This window comes from Micropterus salmoides, unplaced genomic scaffold (assembly GCF_014851395.1).
Source record: "Micropterus salmoides isolate LMB-PRFRI ecotype aquatic unplaced genomic scaffold, ASM1485139v1 Ms_hic_scaffold_10, whole genome shotgun sequence".
NCBI classification, from domain to species: Eukaryota; Metazoa; Chordata; class Actinopteri; order Centrarchiformes; family Centrarchidae; genus Micropterus; species Micropterus salmoides.
Genome location: NW_024040041.1, coordinates 15,232,462 through 15,254,754, shown reverse-complemented (window position 1 = coordinate 15,254,754; position 22,293 = coordinate 15,232,462). Strand labels below are relative to the sequence as shown.

The window sequence follows — 22,293 nt, the reverse complement described above, 5'->3', positions numbered from 1 at the left end:
CAAACCAACTACACACACACACACACGCACAACATCCTAAGTCCTGTCCTTTCTTTCAGCTACAGTAACCACATTCACCAGAATAGACCCACCAAGTCCCAGACCACACCGCTCCTCCACCTCTCTGTGCCTGAAATCAGAGGGTGCCTCACTATAGATCAACTCTCTATAGACGTCTTTTCACTTCAGGGAGTCAGCTGCGTACACTATATGGCTGGCTGTGCTTGAGAGAAATACTGTATATTATTACACTGAGAACAAATGCACAGGTGCTAACTCACTAGTGGCATAATTGAGGATGTGAAATGCATGAGATTTGCCATTAAAAGAGCTAGGAAATGTATTATGTATTTAGCATAATTTACATAAAACTCCAAAGAAGTCATTGACAGATATCACAGATTTTATAGAATGCCTTTTATTTTTTAATGACTTGGTTAAATTTGTGTTGATTCTTGCAATCACATGATTGCAGATTCCTGGAGCGAATGAATTTATGCTTGATCTGTATCACAATGAGATGCTTTGATTGCAGTATTTTACCTGTTACAAATATAACTGCTATAGAGTTAATCCAACAATTAAAAAAAAGATAATAATAAAAAAAGATAAAGTTAAAAAAAATCAATCTCTCTGTGAAAAGACTAATTGCTTGATGTTCATGTGTGTGTGAGAGTCCAAGTGTGTTTCTGTGTTTGTGTGCATGCCTCACCCCTTTCTACCATACCTCGCGCTCAGGGTCCATTCCAAAAAGGTCTAATCTTGCAGGGTAACTTGTCATTCTCTCAGCAGCGACAGACCTGACAGTGGGGAAAATCTACGCTGCTATGATGATCATGGAGTACTACCGGCAGAGCAAGATCAAGCGCTCACAGGCTCTTCGGGATGAGCAGGTACTGCTGTCTCAAGGAGAATAACACTCTACTCAGCGTGCATCCAACCCTTTAGAGTGGAAGGCAGACTGACGCACTGAAATCAAGGCTGCAGGGCTGTAGTCCCATTCATATAGGCCTGGGCTGTGACAACCTCTGTACTGACCCAGGGAGGAGTCCTCACTCAGTCACCAAAAAGGCAAAATAGCAAAAACAGTGCTGCCATCTGCTGGGCAAGGTTTGGTACTTCCGGCTTTTACAGTAACAGTAGCATTGGCGTGATGCAGAAAACATAACTCATGCTTTTAACAAAATTTTAAATGCTAATTTACTAGATGATTTATACAAACATGTTGCAGTTATTTAGAAGTCTATATAGAGACTGCAGGGTTTGGTTTTAAGCAGGCTGAAGTGTTGTCACAGCCCCTAATGTGCCCATGCCTCAACATGATGGTACGCAATGGCTCCTGTCACTGAGCTCGATTCTTTCCCATGTCGACTGCTTGTAAAGACTCTGTACCTCCTCGCTCCCCATCACCCATGCTTGTAACCTTGGACTGTTAGATTTGCATTATGATATTGCTGCACCTACTGTTCACGCTGCCCCTCGTTAAGAAAGTGAATGCTTTCAATGACAGAGCTGACCAGCCTCCACATTAATTCTGCTGTGTTGAATGGTCCTTAACAGGTTTATACAGCCAGCATGGACCAACAGAAACATTTGGAGAGTTGCATGTGCAAAAAAAAAAGACTCGTTTTAAGATTACAGAGATCAAAAGATTGCTAAATGGAAATTTTGAATGTTAATTTTCATATAACTTGCATGTGTTAACAGGTTAATGACCACTTAGAAATTGTGAAAGGTGGTTATTATGTAGTACTGGTGAAACTTCTTAAAGGGGTGACTAGTAAATAAATGAAAATGAATGTAGCATTTGTCCCATCATGCATTTCACCTGCTGAATGTTCCCCTTCACAGGATTGTTGCAGTTTTTATCTGCCATGTTGTCCTCCACCCCCCTTTTGAACAAAGCCCCTCTTTATTCATTTCAATTCCACTACTGATTTTCTTCAGCCACTATTTAGATCTATCATCCGATGAAACCCTGAATGATTGCTGATCATTCCCTTTGATTCTACCCTGAGCTCCAGACAGAGTGGGTGAATTCCAATTCCTTATTGGACCTAAGGAAGCACTCTAATGGACCTGGATGCCTTAGATGGTTGCCAGGTCCCAGAATGCCACCCGTCTCTTTCTCCTGCTAGCTGCTGGGCATCAGTTGCTCAAGAACCCCCCTCCATCCCGTATTTTTTTTCCTCTTCCATTACCTCTCTTGCCTCACCTTGCTTCAGCCAACAGATCCCTCTCTGCATCCCCTTTGTACCTGCTCTTCCCCCCTTCCCTCCATTTCCCTGTCAGTCTGCCTGATAGCTGGCGGCGGCCATGTTGTATATCTCACACAGAATCGAACGCCATTACTGTTTCAGCGCGTGGAGCCACCTTCCCCCACCCAGGATGGGGGTCCGGGACTTAACAACGCACTCCCTCCACCTGAGACAACAGAGACTGTCAACAACCTGTGAGTGGCAGATTGTTGGCATGTTTGACTTTACAGGAGGTGGTTTCTTAAAAGCAGAACAGTGAAGGAAGATCTGTCTGTGACGGTTTGTTTGTGTGTGTGTGTGTGTGTGTGTGTGTGTTTGTGTCATAGGCCAGTGGAGGGGGGGGTCCCGGAGAGCCATTCATGGGTGACAGCTCGTGCTCAGGAGATGTCCCAGAAGGCCGGCAGCTGGAGCCCTGAGGGTCACCCTGAGGATGGCCTGGGAAGCATGACCAACTCTCAGGTAGAAAGCTCATACACACACACACCCAGGACCTCGCACCTAACAGCACACACACACACACACACACACACACACACACATACACACACACACACACACACACACACCGAGTTTGTGTGAACAAGTATTCAAAAACATGATCCATTCAACGTTTGTTTTTACTTCCATGTCATTGCTACCAAATGAACTCCCAAAGAACCATTGAGAACACTTAAATGGTAAAATGAACTGACCTTCATGCAGTTACAGATTGCAACTCCCTCTCCACTGAAAGGGGGGCACCCTTATGTATAACTTCCAAAGGCATAAGGACATCAGGTTTGTGTTCCCCTTCATTATAACTGAGGTCATATTAGAAATATAGCAGCATCTTGTCGATCAGGGCATTGACTTGCTTCTTGTTTCATGTTTTTACATTCTCCATTCCAGTCCAATCAGTATACTCAATATTATCTTATGCTAATGGTTTGGGAACACTTGTCAGTAGTTGTGAAAATAAACAACATTATTCTTAAATACAGCATGTCCTGTGTAATCTGAAGCCACCTTGGCACAAAACAGTTCAGAAGTTCAGAGGTCATACTGTCTATGCTGATTCTACTCAGTAGGTAATTTTCATCTCTTGCGATCTCTCTTACCTCAATTCGTCAGTTAGCATTGACATGGTGTTAATGCTTTCTTTGATTAATTCCATCTATCAAACCTGTCTCCACAAAGTTTTTCTTTTTATCTTACAGAATTTTTACTTCACCGTACATTTCCACATGTCATTCAGAGTCAATCTTGCCTCCGTCTACAGAGTGGTTCATGTCTCTGTCATCATGCTGTTAAACCTCTGTGCTTGTAGACCTCCTGGAGGGACTGACGGGTCTCTGTATCAGTCAGCCCCGTGACATAGCCACTTCTCCATATCAATCCACAGAGGTCTGGAGAAGTTTAAACTCAGTAGTTGGATAGAAGAGAGTGGCTGTTGGCTTCATTCAAACTAGTTTCAATGATAACCTATAGTTTGCTAGATACATAGACACGAGGCAAATCAAATCATTAAACACAAACAACAACAGGTGATATGTAAAATAAAAAACGCTTTTTTAATTAAATTTTTTATTAAATGGGATAGCTGTCACTCCATCTCAGCTGATGACTGAAATTTAAATTTAAACAAACTTAAACAGAGGTGTGTCTAAGCAAGAGGCCAACAGCCCAGCTGCCAGATTTGGCATCACTTCTCAAGGTATTCTTCAAATAAAATAAAAAAATAGAATTTGGCACATTTGTACAGGAAGACGATTCATAATTTTTACACAACCTTATTTACTGCCTACAGTGTATCAGCGCCTGCACATGGCAATCATTTGATCAGTTGTGTTTTCCCACCTGTCCTTTGGGCCACATATGGGTCTTTGGCCCACACATCTCTCAAGTCCATTCCTGTTGTGACTCCATCTGGCTTAGATGCCGTCAAACAAACAATCTTTGCATTTGCTTGCAGCTCCGTTTTTGACAGGAACCTTTGCAAATAAAAAATTTGATATTATTTGGAGCATATTCACGATCTTATCTGCGTAAGACCCTAACACTGGATTGCTTTTGTGTTTCATTCATCGCACAATTTAAAAACTAAAACAACAAACAAAGAGAAAAAAAGTCCCTCTTCACACACACTCACCAAATTCTCCCACTGACTACTCTTACCTCTCTGCGTCCCTCAGTTCTCTGCTTTCTTTGGATAACAACTTTCCCACCTATACCCCTACTCCCTATCAGTGTTCATGGCAGCCGTCACACCATCTCCTGCTCTCCTGCTCTGTTTGCAGACGGTAGAGATGAGAGAGATGGGGCAGGATGGTTACTCGGATACTGAGCACTTTCCACCAATGGAAGGCCATGGCAGGGCCGCTTCCATGCCCCGCCTCCCAGGCGACAACCAAGTGAGCAGCATTCTCACCTTTCCACTCTCTTTCTATTTCCCCCCCATGTTCTCTGTTCCTCATCTCCTTTTGTTTGAAAAGATCATATTCTGAAAGGTCTGACTTGTTGTTTAAAGATGTATTGGTTACTCAAATCCATGCTGGAGAGAGTTTATTAAGGCCATATTGACAAATGCATACTACCGCTGGTAAGGTATTGAGCAAAGGTTACTTTTTTATATTAAAAGCAATCATGACAATATTTCTGGTTAAAACATGGAAATGTTTTGCTGAAATGTTGACTTCCTAAGTTAATTTCAAAACGACCATAGCGAGGCAAAGTCAGACCTTCTGCTCCTTTCCTCGTCTTCTCCTGTTGTCTTCTTCTCTTCCCACCATCCTGCCACCTGCATGAAGGTTTTTAACCGTGGATGTCCCGTTTCCATCTTACACACTCCATCCATTTTATATTGTTTCATATGCTCTGGTTGTCATATGCACACAATATATTCATAAATACAAATATGCACACACTCAAACACACACGAGCACATATTTAACACACATACACTCTGCCCCCCATTATTTGCTCTTCTTTTGTCGAGACCCTGATTTATTTATCCTTTGTTGTTGTTTTTGTACTAAACCGTCTCTTCCTTCCTAGCAAAGGTTTTGTGCTCCTGTGCTGAACTCTTTTTGAATTTTGGGGCTTTTTTTTTTTCAACCAAGACTGGAAATAGCATGACAGTGTGTGTGTGTGTGTGTGTGTGTGTGTGTGTGTGTGTGCGCGCACAGGTGTGTGTGTTGTGTATATGTGTGTGCTCCGCAGTCTTTCTGTGCTCACCCTGAAACTCACACTGTTTTTTGTCACTCTGTTGTCTGCCGTTTCATATAATTGTAATTGTGTGTGTGGGTGTGTGTGTGTGTTTGTGAATATGCATATCCATCTGTGCGTGTATTTTGCTGATTGTCGTCATTGCCGTTTGTGACTGTGGTGCCGTTGATTGAGCATTTTCATGGTGACCTTGTCTGTATAACCCTGTTTTGGCGCCAACCCCCCCAAGTGTCTGTGGTAAGTGTTTCTCTTCCACCTTCACTGCTGCTTCCGTGTCTAATTAGACTCTGTTTCTCTGCCCCTCCTTTCTGTCTCTCTCTGTCCTCTCCACTGTGGCACCCCATCTCTTTTTGGGTGGAACCTCCACCTAACACTCTTTGCTTTTTACTTGTGCTCCTCTGTACCCCTTTTCTCTGTCATTTTGTATCAATCCATTCCTGTCTCCCTTACTTCTTCCTCCCTTCCTGGGTCTGTGTGTATGCTCCTTTGGTGTATTTGTGGCTGTGTGTGTGTGTGTGTGTGTGTTTGTGTCTTCTCTGTGCTCATACAGCAGCGAAGGAGAGGGAAACAACGTGGCAGTACCCTCAGTGTATGTACCCTGTCTTCCCTGTTTCGTCTCTCTCTTTCTCCCTCTCCTCTCCCTTTTACTCTCACACACTTATCTTTCCCTCATTTCTCCATGCTGTGTCTTTATCATGGCAGGGGTTTCTCCGGAGTGTTAAAATGTTTTAGTACAACCTTTTTTTGGCATGACCAAATCTGATGCCAGCCCAGCCTCCAAACAGATCTGAGCGCCCTTAGCTACTTCTCTCATGCACCTAACGCGGTGCATTTGGGATTGGGCTGAACTCTGCACGTCCCCTGTCATCATTAACAGTTATGCCACGCTGTCTAGTGGCCTCAGTGTCTCTCTCTCTCTCTCTCTCTCTCTCTCATCCGTTGCTGCTGCTTGTGCTTTGTTGCTCTGTGTCCTCATGACTGTGTGCTCGTCTGTAATGATGTTGTCAGTGTTTCCCTGTCTGTGTCCGAGTCTCCATTCACACCTGCCCACCTGCATGCAAGAAAATTGCCGAAATGTGTTAAAGTGGGTGTGTGTTTATGTGTGTGAGAGTGATGAGAGACAGAAAGAGAAATGATTTGGTTATGTATATGTGTGTGAACGGATGTGTTGTTGGGATTCTCAGTGCTACTCCTATGAGGCCAGATAATCTTGTGTTTTATATACATCTGCCAAATGGCCATCTGTCAGTTGATTTGTCTAATACACTATAACTGCAAAAATGGCCAGCTCAGCTTCCAAAAGGATCTAGCACTGAGGTAGCCTGATATGGTCTACATGCCCAGGTCAGCAACATGGTGGCACCATAGGCTCTGTCCTGCTGTCCCGCCTCAGAGCATGAGGCCTCAGCACTGCAGAAGGAAGTTCTCATGTGAATAGAGGACTCAGGACAACCCCTATGTACCTGCATGGCTGGAGGAAAGCACGCTGAAACAGATCAGAAGATCGAGTTTTGTGTAGCCTGGAATGTGCCATGTTCAGGGTTTATGGGTGGTGAGGATGGAGGACTGTTGCCAGTCGTACTGACTCTTCTATTCCCTTCTTTTTTTTATAAAGCAAGTTACAGAAGCATGGAAGGCATGGCCATTTGCCATCATCTCTTTTATTGTATTTTTGTTGTATCTTTCTTCTTATATACTTTTTTTATTTATTCCTCTGTATCAGGGGTCGGCAATTACTGTAGTTTCAGCCCTGAGTTTTTTGTAACACTGTTCACTGGGGGACTAGCACTGGTGCAGTGGAGACATGTGCCTGTGGTGTGAATCCTTAAACATATTCAACCCTGTTTGGTCGGTGTTTCATTGTGTTACCGTTGAATTAAATATGTGCTTGAATTAAAGAGGTAATATATAGTTTAATTTAAAATGTGGTTTTATTAGCCCTCTGTTATTTTTTATTTGGTCTTTGTTAAACTTCATTGCAGCACCAGGAGCTGTTCACATTAAAACCTGTTCAGTAGCCTCGTTTTGAATATCAGATGGTTAATTAAGAGCATTTAATTCCTGTTGACACAGGAGTTGGATTTAGGGGGAAAAAATGTAGGGGCCAAATAATTGTGATCGAGGGCCACAGGCTGCTTTTTGTCGACCCCTGTCCTATAAACTGTATACCGTATCTGTATTTCTGAAGTAGCATGATTTGGACATTATTACTAATGCTGGAGTGTATCATTTTGGGATGGGATGTAGGAGGAAATGGGGCGAGCTTTCATAAAGTTCAAGAATCATTCTCACACATGCACACGTATACATGCATACACAGTGTCTCTAACCCCATAGCTCATAGAAAACACCAAATCGGCAATCGAAGGAAAAACCTCTCCCTGCAACTCTCCTTCTCTCTCCCTGCCTCGGTGGTCCTTCTCTTTCTCTCTCAGACCATCAGTGACAGCAGTCCCATGAAACGCTCGGCCTCGTCGCTGGGCCACAGCAGGTCCGGGCGTGGGCACAGAGACAAGGGAGGGGCAGACGACTACAATATGGAGCGTGTAATACCAGAGGAAGGGAGAACTTCCAGACATGGACACCGGCGAAAAGACCGGAGTCACCGGGCGTCTGAGAGGTCCCTCTGTCGCTACGCCGAGGCTGACACAGGTGTGAATGACCACACACACACTGATATACTGGGTGTTATGACCTGGCTCAAAAGGCCACAACAAAAGGGAGACACACCATGGTAGACGGTTAATAACATATGTTTATTTAACAAAAATAAGCCAAATTAAGTCATTTCGAATTAATATAATTAAAGTATGAGGCATGTAGTCTGTGGTTTCAGAAGTGTTGTGCAGGATGATGGTTGCATGAATGTATGTGTGAAGGTGTTGTAGTATGCAAAAACAAGATAAATACCACAAAGCAATAGTCCAACCAGAGAAAACCAGACTAAAGGGGAAACTGGGGAGCCGGCCCGCAGGGAGGTCTGATCTGGCCTCGACAGCAGCCTCCTGCAGAATTAGAAGAAAGAGTTACAAATACTCTACAGGATAATTAGCCCAGGTTCCCCTTAGTTACTGCAATCAGCTCTTCCTTCTTTAAAGGAAGAGAGAGAGATAGGCCACACCCACACATGACCCCACAGGGCGTACATCATATGTATGGAAAGCAATAATATGATGGTTCGACTGATTCAGTTTTGCCTTTTAAAAATTAAATGTATTGAACACTGCAATAAATTGTGCACATTTAAAAGATGAACAATAACACATAAAAGGTAACTCAGTGTTGTGTACCTATTACTTTTAAGTGTTGTGATCTAATGTCATAGCAATCTTTATTGTTTTCACCACGCTTAACCCTAATAACAACTCCCATGAACTCCACCATCAGGCCTGGGCACAGACTTGAGCACAACCACCCAGTCCGGAGACCTCACATCCAAAGACAAGGATCGTGACCGAGATCGCGGCCGGTCCAAAGACCGTAAGCACCACCACCATCATCACCACCACCACGGCTCTGTGGACAAGGAGCGCTACGTAGCAGAGCGAGGGGGCGAGTACGGGCACAGGCACTCCCGTGACAGAGAGCATGACCGGGAGAGGGAGCGGGAAAGGGACCGGCGCTGGTCACGATCGCCCAGCGAGGGTCGCGAGTGCATGACACACAGACAGGTGGGCTTCTGGGTACTTGTGTACACACGGCGCCTAGTTTGAGGCAACACACCTTGTGTTCTTCAAAATGCAGTGGCATGAACACGTTTTCAGTGTTATGCTGAAAGGTATAACATAAGGGCCTCTAGTTTGATGGTGGTTAACTGATGCAATCATCCATTTATGTTATTCATCTCGAGGTGTTTAACTTTGACAAGCACACCACCACCTGTCCCAACCAACAGATCTCCTCTGAGCTATCTGGAATACCTCTGGACAGGGCACTAAAAAAACATATGTTATTATTTGATAGGATAATAAATAGAGTGACAAAGAAACATCACAAATTATTATAGGACTATTCCAATATTCACTGCTGCCCTCAAAGTAGAGGCCAAGATGTGTTGTTGTCCTTAACAACACACAGTTGTGTTCAAAATAGCCTGGTATAGGCCCTTTCTGTACATCCATATATACTGTACATATATGTTTGACTACATGCACCCAAACATATGTACTGTGGTATAATCATGCAAGTACAAAGTACATGTTTGTTAAATGAAATCACTGTAATCAACTCACCGTTCCAACAACCCAACAAATATGCATAAAAATGTATATTTGAGTACCTGACTGCTGTCCCTATCTTGCCAGTGTTCCCTCACGCCCCCACCAACCCCAACCCCCACTACCTTTTCTTTTATGGCTTTCTTTTCCAAACACATAATCTACAACAATTGATTGATTGCCTATTAAAATAGGACAAAAAGTATGTTTGATCTAGCGTGACACATCGTTAAGCCTTACGTGTTGAATTTTTATGTTAGAACTTGAAAAGTCTTGCAAAGGAAGACTAATTGGGGAAGAATAGATTTCTCCCATTTTGCCTTTTTATTATAAAACCTTTTAGAACTCAACATGTAGATACAGTACACACAGCTAACTCACAATACTAAACCAAACCACATTAATGTAGGTTTAGTCACCATATTTACCCTGTACCACATATGTTGCTTCGGAAATCAACCCTTTACCCTTTTTTTCTCCTGTTGTCTTTTGTTTTCTTTCCTCTGCGTGACATGTCGCTTCTCTATGTATGGTGCTGTTTGGAATCTCATCTTTTATATCCACATCCTCTGCTCTGTTACTTTTTGATGCCTTTCATTTCTGCCTTCCTCTCCTCCACGCCACATACATTATGACTGGTGCTTTTCTTCTTATTGTTGCTGTGGTTCTTGTTCTTGTCTTTTCTTGCTTTTCTATCTGGACTCTCTATCTTACATTCTTTCTTTCCCTCTCTATTTGATTTATACTCTATCTTTCCCATCCTCTACTTTATTCTACATGTTCTGTGGTTGAATTTGTGGTTCGTTCTTTTTATTTGCTTTATTTCACTTTTTGTGTAGGGCAGTAGTTCGGTCAGCGGAAGTCCTGTCCCCTCAACATCGGGGACCAGTACGCCACGTCGAGGCCGTCGTCAGTTGCCTCAGACCCCCGCAACACCTCGACCCCATGTTACCTACTCCCCTGTGGTTCGTAAGGCTATGCCCACACCACCGGGGGGGCCACAGGGCCGACCACCAGCCCCAGCCCCCCGTCGCTTTTCTCCTGAGCCTCCCCAAGGCCAGGGCCCTCCCCCCCGTTGTACTCCCACCAGCCCATCATGGCACATCCCGCCAGGGTCATCATCCCCCACCTCGCTGGGGAGACACAGGTGGAGGAGGTGGCTCTGTGGAAGGGGATAGCTGTTTCTACAACCAGGACTACCAGGACTATGAGCCCCACCATGAACCACCTGCCTATGAGCAGAGCTCCATGCAGGGTGGAAACCCCCACCCCCACAATCTGGCCAACCACCCACTGCCGCCTCCTCCACAACCACAGCCACATAACCCCCATCCCCTCCCTCCACCCCAGCCCCACCCTGTAAACAACCCCCACCCTCATCCACCGTCACACCCACAACCCAGTCGCACCTCACCTAGGACTGTCCACCATGCGCCCCCTCCCACGACCGCCCTGACTGGGCCTGTACAGGGCCAGATGCAGCCTGCTGCCCAGCGCCGACTGCCCAATGGCTACCGTTCTTCATCACCTTCCACACATCTACATGGACCCCCACATACTGGGCCTCACAAGGTCCCCCCTCCAGCTGGGCATCCTAGGGGTCCCCGCAAGGGCCTGCATGAACCCTACAGCGAGACGGAGGATGACGACTGGTGCTAGCCTCTGGGGATGGGGGAGGGGCGTAAGGAAGAAAAAAGAATTGATAGATGGACCGAAAGATGAAAATAGAAAGCTCTGACCTAGAGCACAGACTGCCAAGGGAAACCGTGATTCTTTCTTTCTCATCTGTTCAATTTTTCCCTCTCCTCCAACTGCTTGCCATGTCCCAGGGACGGTGGGCTAGATGAAGGGGCAGGTGTCAGGACAAAGGGATGGAACAAAAATGCGGAGGCCACGTTACTCTCGCATTGTTGTTTCATTCATCTCTTGATGCCAAAAACCCGACCTCAAACTGCAGTTTTTAAGGATGCAAGTAGGAGGGGTGATGGACACTTGTCTTTGTGTGTCTTAAATTATGCCTCTGGCACCGAGCTACAGCCACTTACAAGATGTCAAGAGTTGCGACTCGACAAAAGACATTTTACAGTCAGAGACAAAAGAATGACCACTGTTTTTTTTGTTTTTTTGCTTCTCAAAGCTAACTTCAGTTAAGTTAGCCTCAAAAAGAATCAAATCCAACCCTCCCAACCACCAGTTGAATATTGATGAGTTTTATCATCTGTGTTTTTAAATAAAAACAAAACTGACAATGAGCCCTCCACCTATATGAGGTGAGAAGGCTAAGTGGGTGGGAGAGTTGGGGAGTGTTGCACGGGATTGACAAGTCCCTCTGTCAAAATCTAGAGCACAGGATGGGTGAGTTGGGGATGTTTACCCCGTCCCTGGAGAACACCCTCGTCCCAGAAACGAACAATTGAACCGACCTCAACCTATGGCCTATGAGAGAAGAAAAACAAAAAAGTGGAGATGGGTTTCAGAAACAAAAAAACAAACCAGTAACTGTTTTCTGCAGTATTTCTTCTTCTATTCCTGCTTCTTCTTCCTCCTTCTCTTCTACTTGTTCAAAACATTGAAGCTTGAATCTTCTGTTGCACCCCACACAGCTTCGTTTTTTAGACTTGCGGAGTTGTACACCCTGTGGAATCCTGCATGAATGATACAAAAAATAATAATAATAGCAACAATGAGAAACTACTGTATGCGGGGGGAAGTTTTACTTGATCATTTCTGTTGTGGTCTTTATGGTTTCTCTCTTTTTTAGTAAAAATGCCTTTCTGTCTCTCTTTCTCTCTCTCCTCTGTATGACATTCCTCTCTCTGCACCTTCATTTACACTAAAATCAAGTGACAGAAGGCTATAGGGATTTATATCTAGAAGGAACAACACGATTAGTTGCCTGCTTGTCTACATTTTCTGTGCCAGATGCCTGCCACCGATACAGCTGGAATTGCACATCGTTTTTGTGGAAGTAACTTTTTGTAACTAAGGTGATAATCCTTAAATGATATACTGGGAAGCAGGGTAAAGTGGATAGAAGACGTGGATGTCCGTATTGGTAAATAAATCCGACAAATCAGTAACGTCTCAAAGTCTTCCAGGGTTTGGGGTTAAAACAGACACCAGAGAGAAAGAGACCAATAAGAAAGTTGGAGAAAGGAGAGAAACTCTTCATCTTTGTTTTCTTCGTTCTTGAGTGTAATAACAGATAAACAGATGATATAATAACTTATAATGATCATGATGATCGTGATAATGAGACAGATTCTCCATGTTTGGTCTTCTATTCTGTTCTCTATGTTTTGCTGAGCTCAGCTAATCATTTTTCCAACCCTGAGGTGGAGCTCTAACACACAGTTGCATTATGGGAGAGTGATTCTGTAGGAGGGTAAACACAAGACAGATTAGCTAAAGCAGTCCTTAGAATTTAGACAGTTGGTGAATTTGATTGAAATTCGATTGACACAAAAATTGGTCAAATGCAGCAGTTCCTTACAGGTTCTTACATTGAATTGGATGAGTCTTCTCTCCTGCAGATGCTGAAACAGAGTTCCACCGCCACTTGTAACCTTCTGGTGGCGCTGTATGACAAACAATGTCCCTCTAGTTTTTGTACGGCTCCCTTTACTTCACTTCTGAATTCAGAGTTGTCATACAGTTTAGCTCGTTCTCTCGCTTAGACCACCTTGTCTGTGTTCACCACGCGTAAACACAGGTGACTGAATTGCACAGTCGCACAGTTCAGATGGGTTGGAGAAAAGATGTCTGGGCCCTGTCATGGTCCTGGAAAAACATCTGTGTTCTGTGTGTGCACTCGTAGATATATCTTTCAATTTCTTTCTGTGTGTTTCTCTGTGTGCCTCAAACTAAGACCTGTCACTAACGCACACCACTGTCAGCCCCAGCATTATGTTGTTTTTATTTATTTGACCTAAGTTTTAACCTGGAGGCCTATCACATGTTGACAAGAGAATGCACCGAAAAAATAGAAAAGAAAAAAAAACTGCCTATTAGTGTCTTTCCAACCTCAGTGGAATGTCACAGACAAGTTTTTCACATCAATACACTTAAAATCAGAAAGCACACTAGGTATGTAGCTCCTGGTTGTGGTGTGTGTAACTGGGTTTTTGCGTGTGTGTGTGTGTGTGTACATGGGTGAGTGTGTTTCTGATAAATGTTTGTTTCTATGCTTGCTTTGCTTTCTATTCTTTATCTCCAGAAATCATTTTCAAATCTTAAAATGTTTTTGGTCAAACCATTGTTAACAATCTTCAACTCTGCGCGTTTGTGTGTGTGTGTGATGCCAGTAACCCCCTGAATGAAACATGCAAAGCCCCGAACATTCACCATCCATCTTTGTGTCTATGCTGCAGTGAAGTCCACTAACACGCTGATTAACTACACAAAGTCTTCAAAAAGCAATGTAAAGCCGCTACTGAGGAGAAAAAAAACAACTTTTTTTTAAGTACAAAAGATTAAAAAAAGGAAAAAATATCTAGTTCCAGAAATGCATGTGCTATGTGCATGCCACACCGTGGGTTAACAGTCATCTTCAGGACATAAAAGAAAAAGCAGATTAATGAATTCAGAGGAATAAAAAAAAGATATATAGATAGATGTTTTTAAAAAGCAACGTTTCCTTTTTTTCCTTCTATTTTTGAGAACAAAAAAGGTAAAAAAAATACAACAAAAAAATGTCTAAAGAATAAAAACACAAAAGAGACTTTGGTGAGAGTCAGTCTCGTTTGTTTCTTCTGTTACATGAGGTTGAGGCACAACACAACCATGTTCAGGACACCACAAAAAAGAACTGTTTTTAACGAAGAAAAAATATATATACGTACAAAGAAAAGAAAGTACAGTTCAGAAGATGGTGTATTCTCCCTTCTACTTTTTTTGTGGGGGTCAGGGGGTGCAGAAGCTAGCCAAATCTGATGTTGTACTCATTACAACTGGCTGTGCAATCTTTGACCTCCCACTCACTCCCTCTTTTTTCCCTCTCTCTAACTCCGTCTCTCACTCTTATCTGTCGCACTCTCAACCTGTCTCACTGCTATTTCTACCAGTGCATTTTGTAATTCCAAACAAAACTCTTCCTAAAGAATAAAATCCAGAGAGAATGCACACTGCTTTGCCTCATTTCTTCTCCACGGTATTGCTTTAATCTTTTTAACTGTGAGGGTGTGTATGGCTCATATTTTGGGCTAAAGATGCCCTGTGGAGTTTTCTTGTAAACAAACAAACAAAAGCTATGTTTGCATTTATTGTTACTCCCCAAAACGCAATGTATGAATCCTTGAGCTCGTACAAACATGGTGAATATATTTCCTTCCTCATAAAATATTTGCAATGCCATTATCTTCAACATTATGAAACGTGCATTGTTTACGTTTAATAGCTTGCAGTCTTGCATGCACTGACTGATCAGAACTGAAAAGACAACGGATAGTGAAAATCCGGAGGGACATCTGGCCATATTTCAAGGTAAAACAACATACTTCATGACTCATTAGCTACCTTTAATTTGAGCATTTGGGCTTCCCACCATGTGACGTCAGAGGGAAATGGCTGTCAGTCACGTGAATATGATGAATTAACTGTCCACCGGTGGAATAGTGTGAAACAATTGACAAGAATGTGTAAGACAAACCAAACACACTCACTCACACATAATACTTACTGTTCCATTTCACTACCGGAGATCAAAAACTTTAAATCTGCATTGATTTGTTTTGGCCACTTTAAGGCAGTAGAACAAGCTGTAACAACAACAGTGACTTCATCACATTTGATAGTTAGTAGTGATGGTGTTAACAAAGAGTTGACTGTTTACACAGACACAGAGTATCATTCATTTAGAGTCGTGTTTCTAATCACCTGGCAAATGTATGTCCAATATTCACTCTCTTTTTAGCTCTGTTACGCCAGCTCCTGACGGACATATTGGCTGCTAAATGCTCCACTATGAAAACCAGCCAGTCGCTAACATTATCTCTCTGCTGTTTGGTGTAGGGCAGGTGGCATGTGGGACGTCAGAGCTTTTGGCCTGAAAACAGCTGCCTGTTGTGGCCGGTAACAGGGCTGATGAGAGTGGTGAGAAAAATAAATACATTTGAAAGCTGTAAAGAGGGACTGCAAAGTTGGGCGATAGTTAATTGTGGGTTGGTTACTATGAGAGACAACTTTCACACTATACATAGTCATTTGATCCGTTGTTAGAATAAAAATATTGATTAGTGCGGCTGTAAGCTCACAAACCTACAGTGCTGATGAGGGAACAGTGATCTAAAGTCTACATCCCACCAGTTGCTCTGAGTGAATTCAGCACACAACCTTTTTTTTTTTTGCTGTTTCTGTGACGCTTGAATTCTATCAGGTTTGAAATATTATAAATATCCACTAGATGTTAGATAACTGTGTCTTATGCATACGCTAGTCATGCAGAGGACATGGATGTGTCAACAGTAAGTGCCTGAGTGGTCGGAGTAGACTTTCATGAGAAGGCCAACGAGTGTGTGTTTGTATAATATGTATGACGTGTGTGTGTTTTCACAGGCATGTCCAGACAGTTCCGGCCACTCCTCCCAACCCTGTGCACATAGACAGGCTGCTCTGGTTTCAGCCAGAAGAATAAGCAGCACAGTTCGGGGCCCCATGGTGGGCTCACACGGACACTCCACCCCCCACCACATTCCTTCCTTCTGTTTTCCTGGATTAGCCCCTTCCCCCCCCAAAAAAACTGGTGAATCCCTGTTGAAACCCCCTCCACAGTCTGCAGGGAAACTGCATTCCTAAACTTACAACCTACTTTAATAGCATAGTAAATAAAAAACAGTTTTATTTGATTACGCACATTTCTAAAACTTCGCTATAATTGCAGTAATTTTATATGGTGTGAGTTTTGTAAAAACTCTCTTTAGTTACTGGTGGTTCAGTGCAGAATGACCGTGCCACTGAAATCTCTATTAAAGATTCAGCTTTACTGCAGTTATCTGTAACCCAACACCCTTATTTTCCCTAAACAAGTAATCATTTATCAACTCCACAAATAATTGTTTTTCTTTTAACCTAACCCTTTGCACTGTAGTTGTCGAACCCGAACCAATGAGCACTGTCATCACAGCACTCTCATTAAAGCAAAGAGCCAGTGGACCCTGATTGTTCTCAGTGTTGGGCCAGTCAATGGCTTTACTGCCTCCCCCTTACTCTTTGGACCACAGAATCCTGAATTGTCCTTGCTTTTGTACTGCAAATCAGTGCAGGGGGTGTGAAGTTGTGGAGGGAAGGAAGTTTTTTTTTTTAAACACCCAAACCAGTTTCCTGTCATACTCAAAACACACCCACATACCACTTTCACAATGACTTTCTTTTTTTCTTTTTTATGACTAACACACTCAGGCCTCACTACTACCATGCTTCTACTCTCCCCTTGCAGTCAGACATGGCATAATTTATTATAAACAACACACGACTCAGAATTAAGTAGTATAAAAATGTTTAATAAATACTGAGGTAGTTGTAGTCATTGAATGTTTTACACATTTCACATCTTCTGTCACTGTGATCTCCATAACACAGTCTTAGAATGCAGCCTGCTTCATATGAACGTCCATAAAAACCAGCTCAAGGCCCCATCCAGATCGACCACTTCCTTGAGTTCTGCCTGTCGCCAGCTGAAGTCAGTCCCGATAGTGAGCTGGCCAACAACTAGGCTAGAAGTCACAGGGACTAGGCTACTACGCACCCGTGAGTCCTGTGACATACCCAGGTTGAGTGCCTCGGGACTGCACTGTCCTGCCTGTTTGCATCCAAAAACCCTTACACGGACCCCGCATGCAGGGCGCGTTCAGGCTCTCAGGCCGTGTCGAAAAGTTTCCTGCCTTTAAATCTGCACAGGGTCTCAACACGCTGCAATGGCTCTCTGTAGAGGGATGGGGGATGGGGGCGCTCCCAGTTCACTGCTGCAGATGACATAGTCCATCAAAACGGAACTTACAATGAGCTGTTGAGGGCAGGTCACCTGCTCAAGTTTTGCTTTCTTGCAAGGCAGAAAGTCCGGCTCGACGGCCGCTTTCCCCCGTCTTTTCCTTGAGTGCTGTGCCGGGCCAGTCGGGCACAGGTTCTCCTTGTTTCCTGCACCGGTACGCTTGAGTGCGTCGCGGCGCAACTCTTTGGTGGAAACCAAAACCTCCTTTTGGGGTAAAGTCCGAGGCTTTCCGGTGGCAGGAGAAGCGGGACCCTGGGGCTCCTGATGAGCGCCAGTGGACTCTGTGGTCATCTCAGCCGTGGAGTGTTGTTCACATCCTGATGGGACACTGTCTGTCGTCGCCTGGGCCTCGTGGTAGATGTCCCGGGCGGATTTCATCACTAGTGTCAGGAGGAGACTCCGGTGGAGACGGAGACCCCCTCGCTGAGTGCGGGAGCTGTACAGTTTCCCCAAAGCCACGACCATGATCCTCTTGGCCTCAGCGCTGACCTCCATGTCACAGCTTGTTTTGAAACTAGTCCTGGAAAAACAACCGGCGGGAAAAGGTTTGCGGATTCAGACTCTTCCCTGTGAGTTCACACACAGACACAATACAGACCGGGGTGCAGGACAAATACTTATCACCTCGTTGACGTCACTCATCCAGCGTCATCTGATATAGCCCCGCCCACTGGCCTCATACCCGGTCTGTTATTTCCAACAGCCCCGCAACAACTGGTTAGGCAGCTGTGGCTATTTTAGTCTGCCCCTGTGCTCTATGAAGATATGACTGTCTCACTGTTGAAATACAAACTACAAGCATAAAGAAAGCGTAACTCTGCCAACAGAACACATAGGAATGCACAACAGGCACCTATGGTGAGGTAAACCAACTACAACAAGCAATAAATCATAACAGTTGGGAGTATTTTGACATTTTGGGGAAATCTGTTTCCCCAGTTTCATTTAGCAAATAAGTTCAACCTGCCTGTAAAACTCATTTCTAGCCTATAGTTTCTATGTAGGCCTACAACACACATTACATACACAGGTTACCTCATGCATTCAGCTTTGAAGTTTGGACTTTGGACTTGCAGCCCCCCGAACCTTACAGCATTTTTCCAGAGCTATAGGCCAAACATGCGCCTGACTTTGCATTAGATAAAGGCTACACATCTAATTTGCCCCGACTCTGGTTTTGGTGACAAATGTGTTAGGCTGTTTCTTCAATAGCCAACGCTAAATTAGGCATTGCAATTGCAGTAACTGGTAGTAAAATGATTAATAATTGATTTCAACGGATCTTGGCTATTACTACCCCCAGCCCACCTAAATGTTGTTCAGAGTGCGCTTTTACATTCAAACTCTTGGTGCAGCTTTAAAGGGGGGTCTGACTGAATCAGCCCTGTCACATGCAAGTCAGTTGTTTTGCTAAAATACAAACGACGCCTGTTGTGCTTGTCGGGACACCATCAAGCATTGAACTTCATCATGTCAGCTAAGGACCCGACTTTCAAATAATCCAAATAATGAAAAAACATGTCAGGCTATACTAAATGTTTAAGGACGTGTTTTGCAATCATTAACTGACTACACATTGACCATATTGGCTATTGATTTGATAAGCAAAACCCGGAACAGAAAAGGTCTAATCTGTGAAAAGATATAGGCTATCTTGGTCTATGTTTAGTCTTTCTCACGCCACAGATGCATGCCACGGTTCTACTTATCTGGAACAGTCAGTAAAGCACAACAGACTCTGAGCTCTCCTCCAGTCTCACCCATCCCCCAAGTGTATTGCTTCCTTTTGAAAGAAGAAAAAAGAAAAGAAAAGAGAGGGAAGGGGAGGGAGGTGTAGCAGACAGATGCCCATATTAAGCACATCCTGCTCCTGTGGCAAACACGGAGGAAAACCCATGACGTGAGTGGGAGCCCTTGTTTCCTGTAGCCATTTAAAGTAACAGCAGTGGGGATTGCGTCAGGATCTGCTACTTCCCTCAGCCCATATTTGGGCAATGGAATCCATTCCTCCAGTTTTTATCCTAATCAGAAACTGCATAGTACTTCTATACTTCATTTAGCGTTAGAACTGGTTATATTGAATGTTACAACAATATGACAACATAAAACTATAAATTCTACTCTTGAATAGGTTGAAATTGTCTTGTCCCAGAAGATTTTAATTCTTATAGATAAACAGGAAAACAGAGAGCTTTTTCTCCCCAAGCTGCCCTGTGCTTCCAGAGGAATTTGTGGTATGCTGGTGATTGTTTCTGGTGCGGCTGCAGTTCAACAAAGCCATCAGTTGCAGAGGATCACAGGCTGACGTTTGCATTTTTAAAACAAAAAAATGCTTTTACTGTCATAAAAAAATCTACTTTTGTCTATGTGGTAGGAATGCATGGAAATTAGTGAAACATGTGAAACCATGTGAAAGGGAAAAAAGAAGCTAAATGAAATTCCTCTGTTGCATCCATCGTCAACCGCTTATCCTGCGTACAGGGTCGCGGGGGCCTGGAGCCAATCCCAGCTGACATCGGGCGAAAGGCGGGGTACACCCTGGACAGGTCGCCAGTCCATCGCAGGGCATGGACAAACAAACACTCACACTCACATCCCAACACAGGATGGTGGGAGGAAGCCAGAGCACCCGGAGAGAACCCACGGAGAACATGCAAACTCCACACAGAAAGGCCCACGAGCTTCTTTGTGTGAGGCGACAGTGCTAACCACTGTACCACTGTAATTTTCAGTTGATCGGCATGCCTCTTATATTAATACAGTATGATCTTGTTCGTGACCCAAAAGACAAAACATTTCCTTCTAACCCCCTACTGATGTTTTAAAACTCAGCACAATTTATGTTTAAGTCATCAGTAGAGGTGTAGAGAACACTCTTTGGGTTCACTTCCATTACATTTCAGTAATACATTGAAGATTGCCCTCCTGTGGTCACATTATGGAATTGAAGCAACATTGTGGAGACTGGAGCCCATTTAAAAGCAACAACACTTGCCTTGTAGCCCTGATTCACAGCCTGAAGCATTGATAAACTCTTAATTTTCTCTCCATTCATAACCCCCCTTTTACATCTTTTGGGCTGGCATTAGTTAATCATTTAATCAAATCTGTATCCAGTATCGTGTGTATCCTGCTTTTTACACAACTCAGGCAGTATATTGCCTTTCTGTGAGTGGGGCCCCACTTAAATTATTAAATAAATACAGCATTCCTCAGATGGCATCAACATCATGATTGTGCTTTTGCAAAATGTTCCAGCTTTTAGGATTCCCGAGATGCCTGTAAGTTAATCCTCATCTGGGGAATTATGTGCACCACTGCATTGGACTGTAGTGAATTCCTTTCCAAGATATTTTGCCTTAAATATATTAATCAATGTTGTTTTTTTTCACCAGGGAGCAGTAAAACATCACAACATGCAGACAGAAACGCAGCCAGTACATCTTATTAGAGCCTTATTTCAAGCCACAGAGACATTTTGTTCTAAAATTAAATGTTTAAATTTATTGCTAAATTTTCTGTTATTTTTCACTGGGTATACTGTTGCGTTTATGAAGTTTTTATTGTACAGCTTCCTGATGCTGCTTCGTAACGGAAAACAGCTCAGATTTAACCGTCAATTAAATGTGCAAGCAGTAAAAACAAAATATGCAAAAAGAGGCTTATCCTTAGAGCAGAATGGCGGCACTATAAACAAGCATTTTAACATTACAGTACAGAGTCAGTTGATTAAATGTTGATATCAAAAATATAGATTGATGCGGATTTGAAGCTTCCATTAGCCTACTGTACAGTTTGTAATTGCAGCGACATAGTTAACAGCTGGCAAGCTGGCCAAAAGTGGACATTTCGGTGAGTTGTACAGTAGGCTATAGCTCTGTCTCATCGGGTGGAGAAATTCACCACTGCACTGCTTTGAGTAAAATGTATGCACATGTAAAAAAATTTTAGCCTTTGTCCTTCAGCATCAATTAAGCATTACAAGCAACAGACTTACGTTTGAACTGTCGAGCTGGTTAAGTTTAATGCTGCATGTGCAGTACGATCCACCCGATGTCCTGCAGTCAGTTGTCTCGTCAGCCATCAACCACTGGGTGGTGCACTAACAAGGGAAACTAAACATAGTTGATTCTGCTTAAGGAGCTCCTACATGCAAAGAAAAGGAGGAGAGTGTCAATGGTTTATCTCACTGGTTCACAAACTTTTTCAACTCAAGACCCGAAAGAGAAATCTGGTGTCTTCCTGGGACCCAAATTTACAAAAACACATCTACATTTACAAACTACGATTAAAGGGCAAAACAAACCATGTATATAAAATATATTCATTTTGTTATTCAAGTAAACAATAACAACAATGTCTATTCTCCTTTCTGTGTTGAAGTTTTCAACCAGCTGGGCTCATGCTGAGCATGTTTCTAAATTGGTTTTTCAGCTATGCTAGAGTCAGAAAGCCAGATTCACACAAGTATGTTGTGCCATATTGAATGAACACATCTTGAAGGATTCTTATTTACAAAGAAAAAAATGTTTGGACTTTCCCAGAGACAGTGAATGTTTTGTTTATAGATACCTGTCCAATTTATTAATTTTAAAACCCTCAGAGCACTTCCCCACATACTACACATTGA

The 22,293-nt window shown here is 43.3% G+C and overlaps 2 protein-coding genes across 2 annotated transcripts in view; one reads left to right on the top strand and one right to left on the bottom strand.

The window, feature by feature from the left end:
* cacna1aa (calcium channel, voltage-dependent, P/Q type, alpha 1A subunit, a) overlaps positions 1-14,802 on the top strand; it is a 71,788-nt gene extending 56,986 nt beyond the window's left edge. Inside the window, 8 exon segments of the mRNA XM_038698446.1 lie at positions 790-893; positions 2,361-2,452; positions 2,585-2,717; positions 4,535-4,648; positions 7,898-8,114; positions 8,850-9,133; positions 10,519-10,832; positions 10,834-14,802. Coding sequence (XP_038554374.1) covers positions 790-893; positions 2,361-2,452; positions 2,585-2,717; positions 4,535-4,648; positions 7,898-8,114; positions 8,850-9,133; positions 10,519-10,832; positions 10,834-11,338 — 1,763 coding nt within the window. The 3' untranslated portion in view covers positions 11,339-14,802.
* Positions 14,803-17,154: 2,352 nt separating this feature from the next.
* ier2a (immediate early response 2a) lies at positions 17,155-19,385 on the bottom strand. Its single transcript, XM_038698445.1, has one exon. It carries the CDS (start codon positions 18,156-18,158, stop codon positions 17,577-17,579), a length of 582 nt encoding a protein of 193 aa, XP_038554373.1. The 5' UTR covers positions 18,159-19,385; the 3' UTR covers positions 17,155-17,576.
* Positions 19,386-22,293: the final 2,908 nt, after the last annotated feature.

Coding starts and splice junctions, on each gene's coding strand:
- ier2a (XM_038698445.1), bottom strand. CDS start 18,158: ATGGAGGTCAGCGCTGAGGCCAAGAGGATCATGGTCGTGGCTTTGGGG.